General features: G+C 29.7%; 1 protein-coding gene across 1 annotated transcript; it reads left to right on the top strand.

The window, feature by feature from the left end:
- Positions 1 to 19,061: 19,061 nt before the first annotated feature.
- On the top strand, positions 19,062 to 20,485 carry LOC132946540 (uncharacterized). The gene has a single exon (XM_061016587.1). It carries the CDS (start codon positions 19,309 to 19,311, stop codon positions 19,981 to 19,983), a length of 675 nt encoding a protein of 224 aa, XP_060872570.1. The 5' UTR covers positions 19,062 to 19,308; the 3' UTR covers positions 19,984 to 20,485.
- The last annotated feature ends 1,745 nt before the right edge of the window (positions 20,486 to 22,230 follow it).

The following is a 22,230-nucleotide window of genomic DNA, read 5'->3' on the forward strand; positions in this document are numbered from 1 at the left end:
TATAGTACTATTATTTACTATTAATAAGGTCACCCATGCCATAATATTATTAACGAAACATATTAACCTTATTGAGCCTAATTGCATGAATTTATATCCATCGTAGGCCTCAAGTTTAATAGTTGTACTGTTCCAACATCTCTTTATATTAAGTGTTTTACATGTACCCAGTGGTATTAAGTTAACTTGAGACCCTGTGTCCAACTTAAATCTAATATACTTATTTTCTATTTTAATCTCTTTGAACCATGGTTGTTGAATACTGTGTGTCTGATGCATGTTGATTTCACTGATTCCGAACAAGCGGTTGATCGCTGCATACTCCTCATCTGCTCCTGTATCCGATATTTCTTGGACCAGGTTGTTTGAACACGTTTGCGAAGTGGTTGGGTTTAGCACATTTCCTGCACTGTTTCCCGAATGCTGGGCAGCTTCTTGATACATGTTGTGTGCTGCATCTGTTACATTTGAATTTTGTTGATGCTCCTTTACTTTTATTTTAAGCCTTGTTTTTTCTTTTTTTTAGAATCTATATGTGAGTATTCTGTTTCTTCTTTTTCCCCTTTGTTTATGATTTTAATTTGTTGTTTAACATTTTCTGATTGTTTAAAAATTTGGACATTTTTTTCTAATGATAAATCAGACTTATTAATTAAACGTTTTTTAAGTACTACGTCTGAGGTATTCATAATAATTTGGTCTCTTATGATAGAGTCTGTGAGTTCCCCATACTCACAGGATGCTGCTAATAGTTTTAATTGTGTAATGAAGTTTTCCAGTGACTGTCCATGTTGATGTTTGTATTTAAGAAAACTAAATCTCTCAAATAGGTACAATATTTTTTTCTCCAAGGTTCGAATGCGGAAATTACTTTTTGAAAAATTTGAACCTTCTTGTTGTCATGGATTCGCTTTTCACTAAATGTATTCAGTATTGTAAATATTGATGCCTTCTTCTCCAAGTAACATGAGTAATATCGCAGTTTTTGTCTTGTCCAAAAACTAGTTTTTGTTACTTACGAGTAGATATAGTGACATGCGTTGCTTCCAGTTTTTCCAGTTGGTTTCAATGTCGCCGTTGAAATTAATTTCTCTTTGGGCACTATTGAGTCCATTTTAATGATATCTGTATTTTGTTTGTACTGTATTTTGCAGTTTAAATTCTTACAACTAACACACATAAGTTGTTACACAGAGCCATATATGGTTTGACAGAATTTAAATTTAATATGGTTATATTTTTCAATAAATAACATGCATTTTCTTTTAACGTATGATAACGATGCCCCATACATTTATATATTAAATTCAAGCATTTATAGCTTATTAATGCTGATGGTATCAATCCTTTCGAGATGAAAACTTTTAATGAAATTATCATCTTTTGATCATTTGTATTATTTTGGTTTGGAATGTATGGCTATAAAATATAAATTACAATATTCATAAAATAATTATTAAAGCATTCATAGTTTATTAAACATCCCATAGTTGATGTTTTCAATCATTTTGATAAAAAAGAGATTATTTTTTTTTAAATTCTGCGGCTTTAAACAACGTGTTGTACATTCTATTCAATGTAGCCAATGTTGCAATATCATCAATTAAAATCTTAATTGTCATGCTAAAATATAAAATTTAAATATATATATATATATTATCATTATAGATTAAAATTTCTTTGCATTTTTAACTACTTGATTTCTCCACTTCCTAGTTCCTTGTATGTGGTAAATCATATGTTTGAGTTTTGAAAACCACGATAAGTATAATCTATAAACAATAAACTATTAAGTAACTTTTGGTTTTGGCATACATTTAAAATTGGATACTTGAGTGATATACTTACATAAGTGTGTGTGAATTAGACATTATTAAGTATCTAAGGCTTTTCTGGATAAATTAATTTGAATTCTCTTTAAAAAAGATACCAATATCCAAACTAGTGTTTCTTTGGATTTAAATATGTTGAGGCCCTCTGTGTTATTATAATTGTGTTACGTCCCAACTGACGTTGATATATACATCAATGCAGAAATGAAATACGTGATGTACTAGGTATGATGAATGTTCATTAACGTAGTACAAAATTACAATGTTATAATATATGGTGTAAAAGAGTGGTGTACGACTCTTTAAGATAGAATTTAAGCTGAGAGTGGTGTTATGACCTGGAGGGACGTTTGAGTTGAGGTTTGTGAGATGCTGTTTGTAGAGGTGTCAACATTTGTATCTGCGAACATATTGCATTCGTTTTCATTTATATTTGTATTTATGGCTTCTGCTGGTTTGTTTTTGCATTGTTTTGTTGTGTGACCTTTGCGTTTGTATAGGAAACAGTGAATCGAGTCGTCGTCCAAGAATATTCTGTGAGATGTATTTTCGAGATTGATCAGGATGGATTTTGGTAGTTTTTTGAAATCGTCGGGTTTGATGTAAACTTGGCGTCTAAAGCTTATGATATGAGCTAGTTCTGGGATGTTGAATCCCGCATTGATATGTGTAATTGGTGATAATATTTGGATTTTATGATATTCTAGGTGTGATATAATGTATTCGTTTGGTATATCGGGTGAGACATGAGATATGATTATTCTTTTAGCCGGATTTATTAACCGTCTAATTTTGATTGTTGTATGCGAGTTTATTATGATGTAGGGATGGTTATCTACAAGAAAATCAACCGTGTTTTTGTCATTGAGATATATACAGAATCGGTTGTTGGTTATCCAAGAGGCAAATTTTATGTTTTTTGGTGGAGTTAATTTGCTAATTGCAATTATGTATTCAATCTGGGGTATGTTGTCGATTGAATCGAAGATTATTGCGTGTTCTTTTTTGGGTAGTGTAGAGTTGAGAGTAGTTTCGGCGAAAGATTTTTTTCCAAAAGCGTATTTTTCTGGTTCATTATTGGTGTTTTGTTGCAATGAGGAATTGGTACTATGCACGCTCTGTATATGGTTGGTCTTGTTGATGTAATCGTGATTAGAAATATTTTTGTCGGTGGTTTTAATTGCGTCGCTGTTGTCACAGACTTCTATAATACACTAGATAAGTAACTTCTATATAATTTACATGGCTATGGGTGAAGCTGATAAGGTGGACAGCCGCCATTTTGTCGGTTGGCAAAAAATACCGGGCTAATAGTGTTTATACTGTGTAGTATACATAATAAAACTAATTTGAGCGTAAATCTTAGATGAAAATATGATACTATGATAGTTATGAATAAAGCACGGATGTTCATGCAATTGCATATTTTTTTCTATTTATCCAATTTAATGGTGACCTGTATACAAATTTCATTCATGTTCTTCTGAATGAAATAATATTATTGTTATTTTGCACATTTTCGAATATTTTATGGTTTAGTATTTTATATGTATACTGAAATTTATTTATAATATTTAATTAAATGGTATTATTCATAAAAAACTAAATTACTAATAGATGAAAAAAATAAACATAATCAATTATACTTAGATATACTTAGGAAATAAAAACCACATTTTAAAGGTAGGAAATAAATAAATAACATTGAAACTATTGAAACATACCAGTTTATTTTTAAAATAAAATTATAAACCTACTTACTATTGGTTATGAAATAAAATTAATTTTGATAACATGTGACGTTTACTAACAGTGGTTGCTGTTTTTAACTTTGCAGCATAGTGCAAACGGATTTGCAAGTACAATTTACAGATTAATGTTACTAAATTAAGTTGATGGTTTTCTAAAAAACTATCACCTTCACAACTCAAATTCTTAAAAATATTAGAATTAAATACATGGAGCTTAAGCAGGACTTTAATACAGTTAAATTATTTGTAAGTTCGATCAAAGTATATTCAACAAATGTTACTATTTTCATAACATCAACAGAACTTTTAACCAAACCACCTCTATTTTTTAAATCTACGAATACAGAAAATGAATTCCTATGGCAATAACTATGTATAGTTTGTTCTTCTAAAAGGCTTTCTGCACATGTTGTACAGTCAATTTGCTTAAACATTTTTTTTACAATAAAACCACAAATATAATAAAGGACATTATCTTTTAAAACATCAAAACAACCTTCAACTAAATCTAGTTCTGTTAAGATATCACCATCAAAGTTTTCTTCACATTCTGAACTTTTAACTTTCTTTTTTGCCCATAGAATTTCAAATACACTTTCTGTACTTGTACTATCCATTAAAATACAGTTTGCAGAATAGGATGCAGATACTGAATTTTTTAATAACAATTTTTTCATAGCTGTTCGAAATTCAATCACATTTGGATTATTATTATTTCCAGACCGTTGCCGAATTTTTGAAAAAAATATTTCGATGTGATCCTGAGATAACTTAGAAGTCAGGAGATATTTATACTGAGTATTAAATAATAAATCTTCAGTAATACTAAATACTGATTTCACAGCTACTGCCAATCCTATAAAAATTTATAATTTAGTTAAATATTTTAAAATTGTAATTACAATGTATAAATATGACATAATTTAGTTGTGTAGTAAGTAAAGAACATAAATATTTCTAACTTTAAAATATAGAAAAAATAACTAACCAATAACAAATGTTTTTCGAGGAGTTGAAGAAATAGGAATACCTTTCACATCAGTGAGTTTTAACAAGTATTCTATTAGCGGTAAAATTATACCTTTTTGTAGGATAATCTTAAATGTTTTGCCAACCGACAAAATGGCGGCAACTGATAAGCCAAGCTTCAATAAATCTCGAGAGTTACTTATCTAGTGTATTATAGAAGTCTGTGGCTGCTGTGGTCATTATCGGAGTGTTGAGATGAAAGAGGCTCATAGTCGCGTTATCTGCTATATTATAATAAATAAAGTTGCATACCAAATACAGCGTTATTCATAAGTTTAAAAAAGTCCTTCTCAAAATCATTCTTCACCTTTTTCCTCAACTCTGTGTTTAACTCTATATATTTGGCTAACCAGTCAGACTGGTTAAACTGAATAACCCTATGTACCTATAAAAAAAATAAGAAAAAAATTATAAAAATCTGTTTAAAATACAAATATTTACCTTTTCCACTTTTAACCCATTCTTAATTGCCTGCTGCAGATTTCTATAATGTATAACATAGTTCTTCTTCATCTCAAAAGTTGCCATCAACTTCCTCACCTTCGACCCGCGTGGTATACCGCTGTTCGGCAAGAATGGTAGATCGTTGTGCTTATCATGTAATTTTTGTGGGTATGTTACATCCACCTCATACACTCGCCCTATGGGTGATGTGTCGTTCAAATCATCAAGTCCGTTTAATGTAGGTTCGACCCAGTTGAACCCACCGTACGGCATGTACTGCGACATTGCCCATCCATACAAGTTATTACCTATAAAATTAAAAAAAAACTTAATAAGTATGAAAATATTATTGTTTTGAAAAAATATACTTACAGTCCTGATACACTATCCACGATTTCTTTTTCGTCTCATCATAGTCCGGGGTCTTTGCATTATTCGCCTTCGCATATCGTTTGCTCGCTTGAACCAATCCACCACGTATAGGGTAAAGGAAGGTATATTCGTGATAAATTAACTAGATGTGTAATTACAAAGTCAATTTCAGTAATTTTACTTAATTACTTTAATTGTTTGATGAACATAGAGTAAAGTTACTAGAATCTATGCAGTTTTGGGATTTTAAGTCCTTTGATAAGTTTTTATAAAAGCTCAAAAGTCATTGAGAAAAGTTAGGTAATTTTGTGATATGATATTTAATTTCGTGATAGCGGTTAGGTAATTTCGTGAGTACACAATAATTTAAATTTTTCTTTATTAATTAAGTATAACATCTGGTATAATATAACAAAAAATATCAACACTTTTTTTGAATTCATAACTATTCAATCAGACTTTAAGTTCATAAAATATAAATATAGTCAGGCTTATAAGTTAACAAAATTATAATAAAACTTTCATTCCTTTATATTTATATAAAAAAAAAATAAACTTTTAACATAGGTAGCTTAGAAAATAAAATAACAGACCTACACACCTAATATTAATATATATATAGGTACATAACTGTATATAAAAAAAAAAAAACCAAAAAACTCTTAATATAAAAACTAAATTTTTCTTTAATAATTAAGTAGGTATAACATCTGGTAAACCTAATATAACAAAAAATATACTAACCTTTCTCAAACAGTAACAACATATCGTAATCGTGCAGCAATTGTAGCTTTTGCCCCGTGAACTTCAGCATCGCATCGAAACTAAGTTCAGGGGCGGTGAAATAGTGGGCTGCGTCCAAGTTGTATGCCCTCATACATACGTCGCGGAAGTTTTCGAACACATCAGCCAACAGCAATACATCGATTTTCAAATATAAGTCTGAATACTCGCCCAACGTCGTACAGCCAAAGTGGTCCCAAACCAACTTCGCGTGCTCAAAGTCTTCCTCCTTAATCCCGGTCTCTGTCAACGTACTATAAAATTCTCTCTTCCTCGGTAACCTCGTCTCGCTCCCAACTATCCGCGTACTCGTACGGGTACACCCCCTTACGAGTCACGAGCGGCATATCTCCGGCGACAAAATGTTTCGCGGTTTCTCGGAAATTTTCAAGCCCTGGTGTCACAAGATTTTTGGCTAAAGTTGACAGTCCTGATGCCATAAACCTAAACGTGTCTATAAATCGCATCGTCTTTACCGGGGCACGAGAATCTAATGATGTTGACATAGACCATGAACAATGCATCTGAGGAAATGTCCTCTGATTGATTTGCAAGTTTCAACAGAGCGCTAAATTTAATTTCAAAGTCCGCACCGCTTTCTTCTCTATACATCGTGACGAAGAAGATCGTTGGTCGCCTCCCTTTCCACTCCCCTACGTTAGAGGTAGGATCTTCTACCCTTCTAACTGGTGCAAATGTTGATGCGACATTTGCTGCATATGTTACCATTGCCCATGGATCTGAACTCAGATAGTTAGCGACGGGACGTCCTGGATTAGCTGCCATTGTTACAATCTTGAATTTGGTATCGTCTCAAATTGTACGAGAATACGATGAAGTCTGTTTTTTTGGTTGAAGTGTATATAGAGTAGATTACGATTAGGATTACCAGTTGTATGGTTATAATTAAGGTTTATCTATATTGTCTTTTTTGACAAACTAGTACACAAACTAGTAATAACAGTTATAAATAATTTTATAAAAACCCATACATCATTGTAAAACCAATAAATTGCTGAGCTCAGATTAATATACTTAGAAATCACTGTATCAGCATCAGATGACGAATCTACACATAATTGATGATTTTCGACATCAGTCACATTACATAAAGGTACACCGAACACTAAGCTACTTCCTGCTTCTGTATCTAACGAAGACGTTTTAGGGCAATGTGTCGTAGAATCAATTTTTGGCGTACTAGTTAGCATAGGTTCTCTATAGATAAATAATAAAACGTAATGTTTTTTTATTTTTTTTAAATAAAAATACACGTAGTTAATCCATTTTAACTTGCATAAACGATGGTGAAGATTCTATTTCATCAGTTCCTAATAAATGAATATTCGACGGTGTGCTATGTTCCGCTTCCCTATTTAAAATATACCTACGTATTTCAACTCTACTAAAATATGATAATTAAATTATACTTAGCATGTCACTGTTTTTTTCTTAAAGTTATTAAGTCTAACTAAATTTTTTTTATTTATACTTGGACATCTTGAAGGTGCTAGCCGCTTCTTTTTGTCATTCCGACGGTCATCCATTTTTTAAATTCACCAAAATCAAATAAGTAATAACTAATTTTAGGTATAACCAATAAACGCTGGTGACAGATTGAAAGTTGAAACTAAACTGATCAGTGATTACTATTTACTAAAGTCTGGATAAACTATAAAGACATAGTGTTCCCCCCGGTCCCAGCAGTCTAACAAAACTATTTTGATTCAAAAATATTTAAATATATACCTATATTTATAATTTATATATATTAGTAGTAGACGATTCATAGAATTCGTCGTATATACGACCGATATGACTGTATAGTTTTTATAACTCTTGAAAATACAATAATTGTATTATTGTCGACGTAGTAGGTATACGACATACGTATTTTCATAATTTATTGCAAGCAAGCCACCGCGCGTGTAGAATATACACAAAGGAGTTCAAAAACAAATTATAATATCAAATAATTACATTATTATTATTGCTCGACCCGATACGGGATCGTAGAGCCGACGTTATCGCTAATTTATATTTCGGCAGTGCTATTTTTATCAGTACCACAGCAGACGGAACCGACTGGTTGTGTCGTAGAGTGGGACGGGACAGCGCCGCCGCCGTTAGAATTAACTGCAATGAATTATGAAACAGCCGAAAGGTGCGCCAGTAGACGGTGCAATCTGTTATCTGTGCATAGAACTAAACATTTTTTTCGGAAACCCTTCTACGTATTTCAAATGCTACGACGTCTTCGACGATCGTAGACTCATAAAAAATATACTCTTAGAAAGGCCTTAATTTTTACTATGCTTTGTTGGAAACCGATTTCTGAAAATTGAATTAACAAGCAAGCATTACGGCATAACAAAAGATCGTTTTATAAAAACTAATTTGCTTATATTTTAGAAAGCCAACGTCTGAAAAATTGTCAATACATTGGCTCCACTCTTCCTAGTTCCTTGTCTGTGGTACATCATATATCTCAGTTTTGAAAACCATAATAAGTATAATCCATTGTTTGAACTAAAAACAATAAACCATGGTAACTTTTGGGTTTGGCAAACATTTTAAATTGGATACTTGAGTGATATGCTTATATAAGTGTGTGTGAATTAGATAAACTGGGTACTAATTGTGATTGGCAACGGCAGTGTCGTCTTTTGCTTCAGTCCACAATTATTATGTTATTATGTTCATCTGTAATGATCACCACTTTGTTATTTAATTTGTGAATCAATAAAAAGTAATATGCTACAATTGACGACTAAGATAGGATCTGAATTACCATCATTACCTGTGATGGAGGAAGAGAGAGGAGTTAGTTTAGTTAATGATAATCCTGAGACTGTGCATAATGTTTCAAAGTTATGGAGAAGTGAGAGAATTAAATAAATTCCTTATCATTTGAATTTATAAATCTATAGTTAGTTAAATAATGTATAATAACTATAAGGCTCAATTGTATATTGTTTTGTTTAATATCTGTTTATATAATTATGTAAGTTATAAATATGTATTTTTATTGTGACTGTATGATTAAGATATAAATTTGTTTTTGATGTACTTTAGATTTAAGAAAAAAAAAATTATGTATTAATTATGTATTTTAAATTTGGTCCGAAACTAAGTGGAAATGAGCTGTCATGTATGTGATTGTAATGGTAAACAGTTGGCACTGGGTATTAATATTGTGAATGGCACGGGCAGTGTCTATTGCATCCGCCATAAATTAATATGTTATTATGTTGTTCAGTGGTACAGATCAATTGTCATCTGTAATGATCTCCACTTTGTTATTTAATTTGTGAATCAATAAAAGTAATATGCTACAGAAATGAAGTGCATTTATTTAAAGATGATTTAATTATTATTATTAGTAATAATAATAACGAATATTGAATATTATCAAACAATGTTTCACAATAAAATAATGTACACATATTTTTGTTTTAGACTTTTAGCTATCAAGACATTGTATATTATTTTTTTCTATTCTAACAACTATTGAAACATTATATTATATTAATTAAAATATATTTATATATATATATATATATCTGAATAAAGATTTAATAAGATTTATTAAGATATATCTTATTGTATTTTATTGTTACATTAAATTAATGTATAATGAAGAAAATGAATTGGCACATCATACCCAATTACCTATAATAGTATGTATATGATGGCATAAAAATAGTTTTGGATCCATGGATACTTTTATTTATACTGGTATATAAAATATTTTTAAGTATTAATAAGGCATCGATTACTTATGGATATCAAACCATAATATATTACTAGCATAGGTAACATTTAAAATACAATATTTTTTAATATTTTTTTTTTTGATATTTTATTAAATTTACCAGAAATTCTTTTGTAGCATTCTCATCATCTAAAATAGTTGAATATATGTCAAATTTATCATCATTACTAAATTCATTATTTATAATTTTATGTGTTGTATGTTACTTGTTAACTATGACATTACCCAAAACCAGAAAATGTCAGAAGTAAAAAAAAAATTAGTATTAACCATTTTAAAACTATTTGAACACAGTTTTAATTTAAATTTTATTTTACAAATAATCTAATTTATTTAATTTACTTAATTCAGACACCATTTGTGTTAAATATAATATATTATCCTGTTGTCCAAAAACTCAGCCAGGTAGGTAGGGTCCGGCATGCGATGGCTGTGTTGCTTCTTCGTCACTCAAATAACTAATCACAATTAATATAAAATCATTTCAATCCTCCGTACCATTCATACATTCTATATTAACATTTCATTAACTAAGATTTATCATTTAAAAAGAAACTTATAAAGTGTTACCTTCAGGAACAGTTCCTAGAGTAAAGATTCCAGATTCTCTGACTTTCCAAATCATAGGGGAAAGGGATACATTTAAACCATCCAAAAGTATTTTAACAGCACGTTTTTTTAAATGATTTAACTATTGCATATAGAGTAGCAGTACTATAATTTCCTATTTTATGAAAATTGTAAATGAGTAAGTAAACAATAAACAATAATTTTCATTTTAAAAGTTCAAAACTCACTTAAATTTTTTACACCAGTAAAACAAAAATCTTCTTCATCAAATTGAACAACTCTGTATTAATTTAAAAATAAAAAAATAAATATTTATTTATTTTATTTAAAAAAATTTTAAAGTAGGTATATCAAAAATATATATATTTGAGTAATTAACATATTAATGTCCTCAGAATTTATCCATATTTACCTGCATGTCCTAGAAGATTGTGTGTATTATTGTTTCCATCTAATATTTCAGAATATTTTCTTATAATTGCGGGTACAGTATGTATATATTTTTTACTCTTAATTTTATTAGCTAATGGAATATGCAAAAAATGAATGACTATACCTAATCAAACACAATTAATATTCACAAATACATTATTGAGTTTCATATAAAAACTAGTGTTGATGCAGCTAAATCAAAATTTGTACAAGTAGATTTTAAGTTATTTACTTAAATGTATGTACTAAGAATAATAGCATAGGTATGTTAAAAGGTTTAACTAATATGGAGCATATGGTGATTTAAAAATTATAATAATTATTATAAATACATAAACATATTATAATAATTTAAAAAACTATCCGCACATCATAAGAAATAAACTAAATAATACATACATATTTTTATGTTTTAGGTAAACCCTTTAATCTTTATTAAATACTATTATCCTTAGTTAAACATAAAGTTTAATAAGTCAGAAATCTCTCATTTTAATTTCAATTCATAATTAAATGATGACATACATTTTAACTTTTATAAAATTTTTATTGAAATCGAAAAATTCTTAAATGGTATAATAAAATCTATTAGAAAATATGAACTTTAAATACACTTAAAATGTATTTATTTGTTTGAATAAGTTCATTATTATGATATAAAAAGGAGTTGGTTTTTTATTGGTAAGCTTGGTAAATTGATTAACTGTGTATTTACATAATAACATTTAGTAATTGTATTACCTACCCAATTTTATGATAATTTCTTTCAGTCCTACGTGGCACTAAGGCAAACTTCAAAGTTTGATAGATCCAAATTCATAATCAATTTTCAAATGAAACGAGCTAAAAAATTAACAATATATTGTAGGCTATAAGTTATTTGTTAACTTTCTATAGAGAATTTAAGTAAGTCATATAAAAAAAAAACTCCCGTTATGTTATTGAAATTGGATTCTTGCTCAGCAAAATTTTACTGCCTAAAAAATTAAAACTTTGTTAAAAATATGTCAGTGTTTTCTCTCTTTGTACTACAAATTTTGACAGAATTTTATATTCTGAGCAAAGCGATGAATGTATTGATTTTATGTGTTTTTTTTATTTTTGTGTCTGTCATCATTAGGGCACGGATTTTAATGCAAAGTGCATATTATTTTAGTTGATCATACACTATGCTTTCTAAGTACATAATTCGTATCATGTAACGAGGGTTTGAAAGCTACATATTCTATTTTGTCTTTTATTTGCATATTTCGAAGTTTTTTTCATTTTTAGAGCATTTTTAGCATTATTGGGTCATTTTGTTGGTTTTTAATGCATATTTGTTCAATACAGATATACAATTTAGCCATTCAAAATATTATCTTAAGATAAATTATTTTCTTGATATTTAAGATGGTTTATCAGGTTTTTCCATACACATTATCAATTTTTTTTTTCAATGCAATGCTCAAAATGTAGTTAGTACAATAGGTTTACTTAGAATGTTAAATTTACATACATGTTAACATATATTTTGGTATGTTTATAATGAATAATATTTCCCATAAAACAGCCAATACATATGCGTGTCAACATCACAGCAGTCAATATTTAAAATGTTTAATTTTTTTAATAAAATAATAAATTAATAAATAACAATTATATTTTATTTATAAATAAATGTTTGTTTAAAAAAAAATATATGGCATTTTTAGCTATTTTCTAGAGCATATTATTTGTATGGTTTTAAGTGCATTTAAATCCGGGCCCTATAGTCATCACCTTTTAGGACAGTAAAAATGCCATGAAAAGATTTTCTTCAACAATTACTTTTTTGATAGGAAAGTGAATCTAGTTGGTACTTTGGGGGGTCAAAAGTAAACATTTACCAGTAGTTTTCAATAGAGACATGAACATTGTCAGTTATCAATTTTTTTAGTTTTTTTTTTCTATAAATATCAATAAAATTTTATTTGTTGGGTAAAAAAAGGGTGAAAATTTAATGCAAGGCTCCTGATGTAGTAGTACATTAGCAATTGAAAAATATTAAAAATACATAGGTACACATTTTTTTATAAGCATTGAAAGTTCGAATTTTGACAAAATTTAATAATTATTTTGTAGTTGAAAATTTATAAAATGTTCAACTTTTATAGCTAAGGATCGAAAATTTAAAACAAGTTTTCACGTAAATAGATTAAATATAAATTACTTTATTCACAATAATATCATTCCTTGTAACCTAATGTACAGCAGACAGACACCCACATGCCCACATTTTTCATAAATACATTAATCAAATATCAATAAGAGTGAAATTTTCAATTTTGAAATTACAATTGAAAAATGTCAAATGAAATATTTAAAATTTAGAACACATGAAAGGTTAAGTCATCTTTATCAGGTTTATCCGTGAAAAAATTGCATGTTCATATAGTTCATGACATAGTCAATAATAATGCTATTCTTGTTCAAAATGTAATCCCAAGCTAGAAAAAAAAATAATATAAACATTAATCAAAAAATAATTTTAAATTATTATCATAAATACAAATATTAGTAAAAAAGATGCACATTTGAGGCCCTAAACCATCATGTATGCAGTAAGTTTATAATTTAATAAATTAATAATTAAAAATTAATCAATTATAATAATCTACCCATCTATCTATAATCTATATAAATAAAAATGACTGGCTGTTTTTCCGCATTGTAATCTTAAAAACTATCAGTCCGATTCACTTGAAATTCAATAAAAGATATTTTGCAGCCAGATCTGTGGAAGGTCAGTAGGTATCTATATGAGTAACACCCAATATACCTTCCGGGATCTACCGAGAGCGCAAGGGTCATTAGGAGAAAACAAATACTGCAATGACATTATCTTAAACGTATGACAAAAATTATGAAAATTATATGGTTAATAAATAGTTTAAAAAATATACTCATGACGAGAAATTCCCCAAAAAAATATTTTAAAAAAAGTTATTATGTTCTATATTAATTTATTCAAAAAAATATTGATTTAAAAAATTCTAAAAAATAAGCTACTTGACATAGATAAACGTTTTAATCATCAAAGTTGTTCTTATAAACAGATTTACAAATTGGCTTTTTTGAATTTTCATTGTTAAAAAATAAAAAACTATTGCAACTTAAGGATTTAATAATTATATAAATAAAAAATAATTTAAAAATATTGATTAGAACAAGTTATTTTATCTGCTAGGTCTTCGTGTTATCCCATGTATATTAGAAATAATTAAAATAGAAAAAAAAAATTGTTACACACCGATCGTTCAGACGCTGTCCTATTCCAATGGAGACCTTCTCAGGGCACGTTATTATTAGATGGCGGATTGCACAAGCTATATATAAAAGAAAAAACATTAAAAACTAAAAACTAATAAAAATAAAATCCTTCAAAATACAAATAAGATAGATTCTAAACCATAATAATTATAAAATATTTTCTTTTAAAACAAAACAAAATGAATATACCTAATACAGGTCAAAACTGATATCTACAATCAAAACTTCATTAAATAATATTGTTTAACATTTATTGAATAAGATGATGAATAGCAATAATATATTCAAACCAAATATCAATGATAATGATTAATATCAATAATATACGTAAATAGCACATTTATAATACATTTTATATTTAAATAATATATGCAAAAATAAGCACTTAACATTTTTAATATTTACTGTTTGTTTATTGTGTTATTAGAAGGGGAAAATTAATGGTTTTAATTATTTTATTACTTGTAACTATTATGAACAATTTAAATAATTTATATTTTAGATGATGGGTAAGGAATTATATAGTATAGTTCTAGAATAGTTACTTTTTAGTTATTTGGTACTTATTACATAATATTTAAGTAGGTTGTAGGTACATATACGATTATACGAAAGTAGGTAACTCCAAAATATCACATTTTTGGATGGAATGCTCCGAAAATATTTGAGTATACTAGGTATCTTAAATTGTGGTTTATGATACTGATTAGTAATCACTTGATTACAAATATGATAGAATAATATAATTTAATTATTGAAAAAGGTGGATAACTGGATGTCGCACTGCTGTGCAGTAGGTTACAAGTGGGTCACTGTAATGTATGGTGTTTAATTTAAAAGCCACAAATTGCCAGTTAGGGGGTACCCAGCAATAAATTAGTCAGGCCATACATTGTGTCTGGTCGTAAAGTAGCAGCCACTAAAATTATGCCTGTAATATTATGTGTTTACTGTTTAGTAATAATCATAAAAACTGACAAATGATAATATAGATAATAAAAAATATTTACTTATATATCCACTATCTGTGGACATCCAAATGTCAAATGAAACACGGCAGTCACCGGTCACAAAACCTGTGCTCAACTATAATTAATATATCATTATGGGTCATTACCGAATAGCATTATTATACGTTTTTATGCAGACATAATTTTTCCTTTCGGATATTATGTGAACAATATCATACCTATCAATACACGACTCGACACACTGATTTTTGAACGCATATGCAGGGAGTGACCGCGTACGATCCATGTATCCATACATATATCCATACATTGTGTCTGGTCGTAAAGTAGCAGCCACTAAAATTATGCCTGTAATATTACGTGTTTAATGTTTAGTAATAATCATAAAAAAATGATAAATGATAATATAGATAATAAAAAATATTTACTTAATCTGTGGACGTCCAAATGTCAAATGAAACACGGCAGTCACCGGTCACAAAACCTGTGCTCAACTATAATTAATATATCATTATGGGTCATTACCGAATAGCATTATTATACGTTTTTATGCAGACATAATTTTTCCTTTCGGATATTATGTGAACAATATCATACCTATCAATACACGACTCGACACACTGATTTTTGAACGCATATGCAGGGAGTGACCGCGTACGATCCATGTATCCATACATATATCCATACATTGTGTCTGGTCGTAAAGTAGCAGCCACTAAAATTATGCCTGTAATATTACGTGTTTAATGTTTAGTAATAATCATAAAAAAATGATAAATGATAATATAGATAATAAAAAATATTTACTTAATCTGTGGACGTCCAAATGTCAAATGAAACACGGCAGTCACCGGTCACAAAACCTGTGCGCAAATATAATTAATATATCATTATGGGTCATTACCGAATAGCATTATTATACGTTTTTATGCAGACATAATTTTTCCTTTCGGATATTATGTGAACAATATCATACCTATCAATACACGACTCAACACGCTGATTTTTGAACGCATATGCAGGGAGTGACCGCGTACGATCCATTTATCCATACATACATTGTGTCTGGTCGTAAAGTAGCAGCCACTAAAATTATGCCTGTAATATTACGTGTTTACTGTTTAGTAATAATCATAAAAACAGATAAATGATAATATAGTGACTATATAGTCGCGTATCGCTACAGACCTGACCTCTAACTTATGTACCAAAATATAAATTGGCAGAAATTATTAGTTCTACTTAGAAACTAGTTTCCACAATAGTCATAATAATAATCATTTGTTTACAAATATGATAGAATAATACAATTTAATTATTGAAAAAGGTGGATAAGTGGATGTCACTCTGCTGTGCAGTAGGTTACAAATGGGTCACTGTAATGGATGGTGTTAAATTTGAATTCAATGATATAATATCATTGTATAAGAAAAATGATTCTGAGCGAAAACGGTCAGTCAGCCTATGATATTACCAAGTATATTTGATGATATTATTGTGAATAAAATAATTTATATATAACCTATTTACGTGGAGCCTTGTTTTAAATTTTCAAACCTTAGCCATAAAAGTTAAACATTTAATATATTTCTAACTACAAAATAATTAATAAATTAAAATTTGAACTTTAAATGCTTATAAAAAAAAATTGTGCCTATGTATTTTTAATATTTTTCAACTGCTATTAAAACGATATATCAGGAGCCTTATATTAAAATTTCACGCTTTTTTACCCAATAAATAAAAATTTATTGATATTTATAGAAAAAAAAACTAAAAAAATTTAAAACTGACAATGTCCGTAAACAGCTCAAAAAAAGTCAAAATATTTTCAAAATTTTACCGTGTATAGAAAATGCTAATATAAACATTCAGTGAAATTTTCAAGTATCTACAGTCATTTGTTTTTTAATTACAATAAAATAAGAAAATCGTTACATGAGAAATCGAGTGAATATCAAATGTTGTATAAATATAAATTTCAGACGCTTATAAAAATTTAATTTAAGTTTCTTGTAGACAATTTTTTTTTTTGATAAAGGAAGACAAACTCATGGATAAATTAATGACATTGATAGGTAGGGTGTTAATAATATTATTGAAATTAATAGTGGTTCAACTTTGTACCTAAAATATCCTAAAACATTGGTAAGTGACACTATTATTGAAATATAAAGGTTTATTGTATAAAATTACTTGTATATATAGTTTGGTGATGATTTCATATTCTCCATCTTGAACCCTTGATATGACATGTTCTTTGTAGCTTATTCACTACAAGCGAAAATACTTTTGTCATTTAATTTAAAAGCCACATATTGCCAGTTAGGGTGTACCCAGCAATAAATTAGTCTGGCCATACATTGTGTCTGGTCGTAAAGTAGCAGCCACTAAAATTATGCCTGTAATATTACGTGTTTAATGTTTAGTAATAATCATAAAAAAATGATAAATGATAATATAGATAATAAAAAATATTTACTTAATCTGTGGACGTCCAAATGTCAAATGAAACACGGCAGTCACCGGTCACAAAACCTGTGCGCAAATATAATTAATATATCATTATGGGTCATTACCGAATAGCATTATTATACGTTTTTATGCAGACATAATTTTTCCTTTCGGATATTATGTGAACAATATCATACCTATCAATACACGACTCGACACGCTGATTTTTGAACGCATATGCAGGGAGTGACCGCGTACGATCCATGTATCCATACATTGTGTCTGGTCGTAAAGTAGCAGCCACTAAAATTATGCCTGTAATATTACGTGTTTACTGTTTAGTAATAAAAATAAAAACAGATAAATGATAACATAGTGACTATATTATCGTCGCGTATCGCTACAGATCTGACCTCTAACTTATGTACTAAAATAAAAATTTTTGACAAGTTAAGAACAATGGCGAAAAAATAAATTGGCAGAAATTATTAGCTTTACTTAGAAACTAGTTTCCACAATAGTCATAATAATAATCATTTGTTGTTATGGCAGTAATTATTCATAAAGATTAATAGTATTCAATGGTATATAATTTGAAAATAAATAAATAATTACAAAACACGGGAGATGAGGCCAGTATAACAAGGTGTAATAAGCAATAAAAAATAGTTACTTAATCTGTGGACGTCCAAATGTCAAATGAAACACGGCAGTCACCGGTCACAAAACCTGTGCGCAAACATAATTAATATATCATTATGGGTCATTACCGAATAGCATTGTTATACGTTTTTATGCAGACATAATTTTTCCTTTCGTTTATTATGTGAACAATATCATACCTATCAATACACGACTCGACACGCTGATTTTTGAACGCATATGCAGGGAGTGACCGCGTACGATCCATGTAGGCATTTGTTGATGTCATGGCTGTAACATTTAAACTATTCCTGATTCCTGTAACATTTAAACTAAATTACATATCTGCAATACATACGTGATACACCGTTGAATATTGTGCGTGATCGACGCACTCGGACTGCCTACCTAGGTGACTCAGTTGAACGTACGTCGAATTCCACACGAGGTGACAAACGAAAAGGCACCGGACGGCGGACATCATGAGACGGGACACGGGACAGAGCACCGTCAACGAGAGGTTAAAAATATTAACATTCTCGCAAAGCCGCCAAGCCCTATCATAATCATTATCACAAATCCTTATCATTATCACCTACTCGACGACATTATTCTATTACCACGAATTTTCAAACGGTTACCAGCAAAGATAATATAAGATTCTTATATTATCTATGGTTACCAGTAATTCAACTCTTAGATAAGAGAATTTCGGCCATTTTGTCGGCGTCATAAATTTTTCGAGCTGTTTGAACTTTGTACTTGTACTTGTTTGTGCGTCACACTATACGTTACACTATAGAGTCTGTTCCACGGGTTTTCAGAACGTGCTCTCGGGTGGAATTTTTTGAAACATATTTTTCATCGCGAGCAGTTGATCGTCACAGTCGACCTATCTGTATTGAGTTCGATTTATCGTTTACCTACGAAAGCACTCCACTGTACGTTCGGAGCGGACAGCCATGTCGTCGGATATGTACGAGTTACCTAGCCTGTTGAAGACGGCGTACCACGCTTGCAACAAGACCGAGCGTACCAGGTTTGACCTGATAGAAGCGCCGGACGTCGATTTGCGCAGATGTTGCGAGTCGCTGTTCGCAGTGTTGAAAGCCGACAGAGACCGAAACGAGAACGACGACAGGAGGACAATGTACGGCAGATCGACGTTGCCCGTCGGCGACCAGAGGTTCGAAAAGATATGCGAGACGGCGGCGTTTTACGGACACATCGACTGTCTGAGACTCGCCCGCGAGATCGGCGTCCCGTGGGACAGCCGTGACATATCCATCGGACATCCGGATACCATGACGTACGGTTCGGCGTGTGACATGGCTGCGAAATCGGGCAATCTGGAGTGTCTACGGTACGCCTGGGAGAACGGTTGTCCCTGGGATGCTCGGACTTGCAGTAACGCCGCGTCGGGAGGTCACATGGACTGTCTCGTGTTCGCACGGGACAACGGTTGCCCGTGGGACCACTACACGTGCGACAACGCGATGTCTAGCGGTCAAATGGACTGTCTAGAGTACGCATGGTTCAACGGCTGCCCATGGGCCGCGTTCTCAGACCCCGAGGACAACGGTGAGACAGAGTTACTTTATTACCCAACTAAAACGGGTGCCAATGGGACGCGTTGACGTGCAGCGTCGCCGCGATGAACTGTCCCAAACATGCACGGCACCAGGGGTGCCCATGGGACGAGGAGACGTGCATCAACGCAAAACTGCGCTGTCACGTGCAATGTTGGGTCTACGTTAAGAAAACGGTTGTCTCTGGAACGAGAGTGAATGCAACTTACTCTCTTCAATGGGTTATTTAAAAAAATGTAGAATATAATTATTTAATTATTAACATTAATATTGTAGTAATGTGAAAATAGCAAATATATACGTATTTATCTCATTTTTACTCATATAAGATTTACTTTTTGTATATATTGCGCACACACTCTAAATTACTACTTCTCATATATATAAGGATTTAATTATAATAATGAATTAACTGTCATTATTTATTTTTGTATTTTTTTTTAAACTTATTATTGCCTTTTATTTTTATATATTTTTATTATTAGCGAATAAGCAATTTTTGTGTGTTTGAATACATATTTAAATATTAATTTTTTTGTTAATTGGTTCATTTGTTTTTGTTTTTATTTTTACGTATTTGGTATTAATATACGTAGGTATTTATTAGAATGAATTAAAAATTGTTTATTTTTCACTCAATTAGAGTAGGTACTCTCTCTATTTCCAACAATACATCGCAACAATAAACTCCATTTCTAATTGTTCACAGCATGTACAAGGGATTGATAGAGCCATATTTTCATAATTGACACCAGTTTAAATTCAATGTTCCCTATTTGTTGTATCAGTAATTTAAAATTGATTAATTTCAATTGCCAAACAATTTTTAAAAGTATTTAGTGAATATTAGTAGTTGAATAAAACTATTAACTGAGTAAGTTAGTGGTAGCCGGTAGGTTGATATAATATAATAAAATACCTAGTTTTATAAAAATATTAAAATGAAACTATTCTCTTACAGTCTTGCTTAATAATAATTTTATATAATATATTATCCAAACTGTGCTGTCCAATGTCCAAAATATGCATTACTCAATTGTTTCTGTTACCCATACTGCCTTAAAATGTATTATTTCTTAGGTTATTGTTACCAATAATACTTAATAGTAATTTTAGAACTTAAATTATCTGTGTTATGATGATTTTAATATGATTGTTGAGGGAAGTACCTAGTTTGAGTTGCAGTTTCTTTTTTTCAATAGATTTTCATTATCACACAAATAAATGGAAAACCACAAGCTTGAATTAATAAATATATTATAGGTGACAACCCATGTCAATGAACCTTGATTCAAGTTATTAGCTATAAATAAAAAATAACTATATTATATACATACTAAGGTACATTATACATTTTTTTTAAGAAACTTACAATTAAAGTTTATTATTGAAATCCTTTTTTTTAAATAAAAAAATAAATTATATTAGAGTGGTAATTACTGCAACACCAGGAAAATATAATGTTAGCTTTTCATTTTTTAAAGAATTCTAGATTTTAATTTTAGATACTTAGATGTTAAAGTTTTTTTGATAATTTGAACATAAAATATCTAATAGTGCACAGATATTAGAAATACTAATATGTTAGGGACCATATGATTTTATAATTGAAAAAAAAAGCGGGAGAGTAAGTAACTGCTCTGATGTATACACTGTACAGTAGGCTTTGAGTGTCCCTACCTCATCATTGAGCACCTAAGTCACTGCAATATGTAATGTGTTAGATTTGAAAAATGGTATTTAATTGCATAGGAAAAACGATTCTTTGCAAAGACAATCTGTCAGCTCATATTACTAAGTAAGTTGTTTTAAATTCAAAGTCCTTTCTTTTTTATCACGGTATAACTGTATTCACCGAACACTATGTACCGCAATCTATGCTGCTAATGAGCCCCTTACAAGAATGATGCGCGGATTGCTAATATAGAACTGTCTTTCTCTTCTTCATAACTGAATGCAATTTAGTTATTAAAAATAGGATTTTTAATTAATTTTTCTTATTTCAATCTTATATATTATTCTTAATATTGTACAGTTTATTTTTATATGCTTAAAATAATAATTTAAGTACCATTTCACTTTTTGTTTTATTGTAAATCTGATTTCAGTTTGACTTATGGAATTATTTCTGCCTAGAAAAAAAATATTTTTTGGTTTACGTCACATAAAATGTAATAAAATTTGTTATAATTATAATTATTAATAATATTATTTATAACATTCAAATGTATATCTTGTCTTATAACATTTAAGATCAATAACTCCTAAATACAAAATAATATGTAGGTATGTAAA

This window comes from Metopolophium dirhodum, chromosome 6 (genome assembly GCF_019925205.1).
Source record: "Metopolophium dirhodum isolate CAU chromosome 6, ASM1992520v1, whole genome shotgun sequence".
Lineage (NCBI taxonomy): Eukaryota > Metazoa > Arthropoda > Insecta > Hemiptera > Aphididae > Metopolophium > Metopolophium dirhodum.

Bases quoted from the DNA above. Each gene is read 5' to 3' on its own strand.
- LOC132946540 (XM_061016587.1), top strand. From the start codon at position 19,309: ATGTCGTCGGATATGTACGAGTTACCTAGCCTGTTGAAGACGGCGTAC.